The sequence below is a fragment of the Lathyrus oleraceus genome, chromosome 5, assembly GCF_024323335.1.
Source record: "Lathyrus oleraceus cultivar Zhongwan6 chromosome 5, CAAS_Psat_ZW6_1.0, whole genome shotgun sequence".
NCBI classification, from domain to species: Eukaryota; Viridiplantae; Streptophyta; class Magnoliopsida; order Fabales; family Fabaceae; genus Lathyrus; species Lathyrus oleraceus.
Window position 1 is genome coordinate 67,083,015 of NC_066583.1, and position 5,593 is coordinate 67,088,607.

General features: G+C 34.2%; 1 protein-coding gene across 9 annotated transcripts; it reads left to right on the forward strand.

Annotated features, from left to right (window-relative positions):
• Window positions 1–241: 241 nt before the first annotated feature.
• LOC127085096 (pentatricopeptide repeat-containing protein At2g20540) lies at window positions 242–3,277 on the forward strand. Of its 9 annotated transcripts, none has more exons than XM_051025679.1 (4): window positions 242–2,238; window positions 2,677–2,818; window positions 2,887–2,989; window positions 3,091–3,277. In XM_051025679.1, exon 1 carries the CDS (start codon window positions 287–289, stop codon window positions 1,901–1,903), a length of 1,617 nt encoding a protein of 538 aa, XP_050881636.1. In that variant the 5' UTR covers window positions 242–286; the 3' UTR covers window positions 1,904–2,238; window positions 2,677–2,818; window positions 2,887–2,989; window positions 3,091–3,277. The 9 variants fall into 9 exon arrangements, with proteins under 9 accessions (XP_050881636.1, XP_050881638.1, XP_050881639.1 ...); XM_051025681.1 differs by having other exon boundaries at window positions 242–2,085; window positions 2,200–2,238; window positions 2,677–2,989; XM_051025682.1 differs by having other exon boundaries at window positions 242–2,010; window positions 2,200–2,238; window positions 2,677–2,989.
• Window positions 3,278–5,593: the final 2,316 nt, after the last annotated feature.

A 5,593-nucleotide genomic window follows, 5' to 3' on the forward strand; every position in this document is an offset into this window, starting at 1 on the left:
TTGTTGATGCAAGAGTTGAAGAGAGAAATAGAGCAAAAGTGAAAAGATTAACGAATGAGGATAATTTTTGCAAAATGATGTATTTTTATTCAATGAGCGAAAAGATTAAATATATATGATTAGTTACAAGCCATCCAATCGTGAGCAAGGAAATTCTACCAATCACATGGTAGAAAATCTGACCTATTGAAAGCTCCTACAAAGGACAAAATAACAATAAGACAAGTAAAATATTTTTGAATTACTATGACAATATAGCAAACGCTCATTCATAAATATAACATCAATGGCAACGATTTTCATAAGAGAACTCGAAAACCGTTACATCATCTCATTGAAAAACTGCTTCAAAATAACTGAACTCAAGAAGATTCACGCTCACATCGTTAAGCTTTCACTTTCACAAAGCAACTTTTTAGTCACAAAAATGGTAGATTCATGTGACAACATTGGCCACGTTGGTTACGCTACTTCACTCTTTCAACAACTCATTCACCCAAATATCTTCTCCTACAATGCCATCATCAGAACTTACTCGCACAATCGCCACCATTCTTTAGCAGTCAATTTCTTCATTAAAATGCTAACACATTCAAGTAAAACAGTTTTTCCAGACAAATTCACGTTTCCGTTTGTGATCAAATCGTGTGCGGGGATTCTGTGTTGCAGTCTTGGTATGCAAGTTCATGGGCTGGTTTTTAAATTTGGGGTTGATTCGGGTAATATAACGGGAAATGCATTGATTGATATGTATACGAAATGTGGGGATTTGATTAACGCGTGTAAGGTGTTTGAGGAAATGGGTCACAGAGATGTGATTTCTTGGAATAGTTTGATATTTGGGTATGTGAGATTGGGGCAGATGAAGAGTGCAAGGGAACTGTTTGATGAAATGCCTGTTAGGACAATTGTGTCTTGGACAACTATGGTAACTGGGTATGCTAGAACAGGTTGTTATGCTGAGGCGTTGGGTGTTTTTCGGGAGATGCAAATGGTGGGTATTGACCCTGATGAGATTAGTATTATAGCTGTTTTGCCGGCTTGTGCACAACTTGGGGCTCTTGAGGTTGGGAAATGGATTCATATGTATGCTGACAAAAATGGGTTCTTGCAGAAGAGTGAAATATGTAATGCATTGGTTGAAATGTATGCAAAGTGTGGTTGCATTGATGAAGCTTGGAGTTTGTTTGATCAGTTGGTTGAGAAGGATGTGATTTCTTGGAGTACCATGATTGGAGGGTTAGCTAATCATGGAAAAGGTTATGCGGCAATTCAACTCTTTGAAGAAATGCAGAAGGCGAGAGTAACTCCTAATGAGATAACTTTTCTTAGTGTTTTGTTGGCTTGCTCTCATGCAGGCTTGTGGGACAAGGGGTTGAAATACTTTGATGTTATGAGGGCGGATTATCGAATAGAACCAGAAATTGAGCACTATGGGTGCCTGGTTGATCTTCTTGGACGCTCGGGACGCCTTGGTCAGGCTCTTGAGACAATATTGAAGATGCCAATAAAGCCGGATTCAAGGATATGGAACTCTTTGTTAAGCTCATGTAGGATTCATCGCAATCTTGAGATTGCTATCATTGCAATGCAACAGCTCATGGAGCTTGAGCCAGAGGAATCTGGGAACTATGTTTTGCTCGCAAACATATATGCAGAACTTGGCATGTGGGAAGATGTATCAAATATTAGGAAACTCATAAGAAACAAGAGGATAAAGAAAACCCCGGGGAGTAGTTCGATTGAGGTTAACAATGTGGTTCAAGAATTTGTATCAGCCGACGACTCAAAGCCATTTTCACAAGAGGTCTTTCAGATTCTAGAAGAGCTGGCTTTACACCACACTAGAACCAGTGACTTGATGGAACTTGTCGAAGAAGATTCTGATACAAGTTCACCGTAAATTGTGACTGTGCTTGTGTCATTCAGCATTTAGCCAGTGCTATAGGCAGCTTTGATTGAGTTTGGGAATGTTGGGACTGCCAAACCAGATAGTATATCACTAACAAGGTAATTAGAAGCCTAAAGGAATACCATAGTGCTGGAGGTTGATGTGCTTCAACCTAATAATGTGTGAAACTTATGGTACAGATGTTATACAATAATATAATGCCTGCTAAAATTTGTTTGTGGTTTTAAATATATTAAGGGATGGCTAATATTTACCCCATCACAATTATTACATGTACCTGTGTGCAGATCCAAAGAAGAGTTGATTACATGAATCACATATGCATTGTAAGTAGCAAAAATCCTTTCAACGTATTTTAATGGTGTTATCAGCTATTTGAGAAGCCTGGACTAACAGCTTTTGGAATCTGTAGAGTATAGCATGTTTCTGGATTATTCTTGTTCTTCTATTTATTCCTCGTGTTTTATTCTTATATCTATTGGTTATAAATCAACCAAATGTTTTCCTTTAGTTTGTTTAGTTGTCCCCGGATGCAGTGTATCTATTGTGTCTCCTTACTTGTTTATCGTGCTTCTTTATCTTCAGAGCATAAACTATGCCTAATCCACAGTCACACTGACCTGAAGCCAGAAAATACTGTCTGTTTCATACTGAATATGTAAAGCTTCCTATCTGGAAGGCATTTCAGATTTCTGCAAACAAAAATAATGACATTTGTGGATTCATTATAATATATTTAATTAAAATTATGTGATTTTGTACAGAGTTTTCATCATATGAAACACAATTCAGGTGCTTTCAAAAGTCTAGTGCTATTGAGCTGATTGAGTTCGGTAGTACTGCATTTGCAAATCAGAACCACAGTTCATTGTTTCTACAAGCCATTACAGAGCCCCTTCTTCTTAGGTAACTAAATATGGATCATTGCCTAAGCAACATTTGTTTAAATATATTTAGTTGACAATCCATAGTAGGGGTGCAGAAATATTTTTCAAGTGGGGATCATGAAAAAGATGGCCTGACGGAGCTGTTTCAAGGGAAAGCATAAACGCTGTGAAGAAGCTTGGTCATCTTTAGGTTTGTTTAGTTTTTCCGTTTCAGTAGTTGCTGGGCTTGATCTTACTAAATCAATTAATATGTATGTATATTAACTTGTAATGACCAATTTTTTTATGCAGGACATTATATCATGTTATGTAGAGTCCTCAAGGTCCTTATTTAACTTGATTTGTTACATGGTTATTAAGATGCCAAATGTCTTTTGTTGTGGAACGACTGTCATTTTAATGATAATGAGTTGAACAGGATACAACTTTGCTCGACATGTATCTACCAGAGTATTTAGTATTTACTAATTGCAATATATTTTCTATTTTCTTTTTACTTTATTTGATGCTCATACTTTTTTTGCTTTTTGATATAATGTCTTGCCCATTCTTTGTTTTGTTTAACTCCATTCAATATCACATAGTTTTTTTTAATAAGAAAATCGATTTCAACTTTACAAACTAGAACCTGTTCGTGAACTTTAGAAGTGAATTTTTTTACAAGAGTAGCATGCTATCCAAATTCGCTGAATATATTGATAGCTGACGAGATGGCATTTTTTTGTTTTATTTTTTAAAACTTGTGTTAATTTTATATGTTAACAATTTTTTTCCAAAAAAGATAATGGTTGTAATTGAGATAAGATACAATGTTAATTAGAGTCCATTTTAATTCTTTTTAATATTTTTATTATTTTTAGAGATTCAAGATAATTTTCAATTTAAGAATTTTTTTTATTTGAGTAAGCCAGATGTACCAAGAGGCTATTTGAAACAGTGCGAAACCTTAAGGCCGGTTTAAAAGTGGTTCTAAGTAGGGGTGACAAACGGATATTTCCGTCCTCTTTAGGTCCGTCCCGCAAAAGCCTGCAAAAAAATGGGGTGAGATGAGACGGTCATAGTTGAGGATGTGAGTCTAAAATTTAGATCCGTCCTGCAAGAAAGTGAGGGCGGGACGGGAAAAACCCATGGACACTGCATTTTTTAAGCCTAAAAATATAAAAATTTATATAAATGCGCATGCTCGCATGAGATAGGACGGGACAGACACATTAGAGGGTGAGAGACTAAATCTTTGGCCGCCGCACTAAAATGCGGGCAAAATAGACATGTCCAATGGACCGGGCCCATTTTATCTCAACCACAAAGTTTTTAACCATAGTTATATCTTTAGTTTAGAGTGTAAAAAAATATAATCAAATAAATTGACTATAGCCATAAATAAATATTCCAAAATATTTATATTTAGCATGTGATAAAATAGAAGATATATCCTCTAACATTATTAATACTAACAACATCAAAATATTTAGTGGTACAAGGAACATGAGAAGAAAAAAATGAAAGTTTTAATATTTAGTAGTACAAAGAAAAAAATGAAATTTTTATTTTTACTAAGTTTTCAAATAACAAAGAATAAGAGTTAGATTAGTCCGGTTTGTTTTCCAACAATTCAGTTTTACTAAATGAGACAAAACTGCATAATTTAGATGATTCTTTTTTTTTTTTTTTTCTAACTTGTGTCCTTAAGACAGAAATTAAGGATACTATAATTAAAAAATTTGTGTGAAATAAAATAATGTTTTAAATTTTAAAAAAATTTAATGCACGTATTTTAAGAGAATATTTCTATAAATAAGTTATTAACTTATACCTTTGGGACATATGTTAGCATTAGTTTTTTTTTTCAATCCTCGTATTCATGAAAAATAATATTATGAGAGACATTATTAAAATTGGAGATTTTTTATCCGGTGGAAAAAGACTTTATGAGAAATTCAATATTTTTAGATTTCAGAGATACAACTTTGTATGTATCATGTATTATTTTATAATGTATCAAATGAGTGTCACTCTAGAGTAAAATAAAATTTTATTCCTTAGATATATGTCCGGGTATTTTCAACAAATATATTGATCTTTGAGCAGTCCAGTGAATATTTTGGAGATATATCTTCGGAGGTTTGGGGCGGGATTTTAAAATATCTCTCACCTTTGCATGTCACGTATTTTCAGAGATGCATTTTCGGAATAAATTGCTATAACACTCACCTGCATGATCACAAACTCATACTTCTTTTTCAGTCCAAACTCTTTCTAAAAAAACCCTTCTATTCTCAATCAACATTTTCACTTCAAATTTTTATTCTTGTGTTTCATCACATCAAAAGGAGCAAAAGAAGCTGGAATTTCAGATAGAGATAATTTATTTCAAACCTCATTGATCACATTAAATTTATTTTTAGTTTGAGAAATGTGTGTTGTATGCGGAGATGCATCTCTGAATCCTGTATGAATTCATACGGAGATGCATCTCCGGATTCTGTATGAATTCATACGGAGATGCATCTCCGGAGCCTGCCTGTTCTCATTTTTCCAACTATATTTACAATTTTTGCAGTTTTTTAGTCTTTTATTGTAATTGTTTTCATTAAATATGATGCATCCCGATATTTTCCTCAAACGTATTGTGTCTTCGGATGCCAAAGATGTTGTTGCAAAGGAGGTAGAAGTTGGCAACCAATTAAAAAATGAACAAGAGTTTGAATTTCATGATCACATGCTTCCATGAATTCGTACGGAGACCTCCAAACTGAGATTTGGTGTGGTAATCGGAAGATCTGATAATGGTTTG

Coding starts and splice junctions, on each gene's coding strand:
- LOC127085096 (XM_051025674.1), top strand. CDS start 287: ATGGCAACGATTTTCATAAGAGAACTCGAAAACCGTTACATCATCTCA.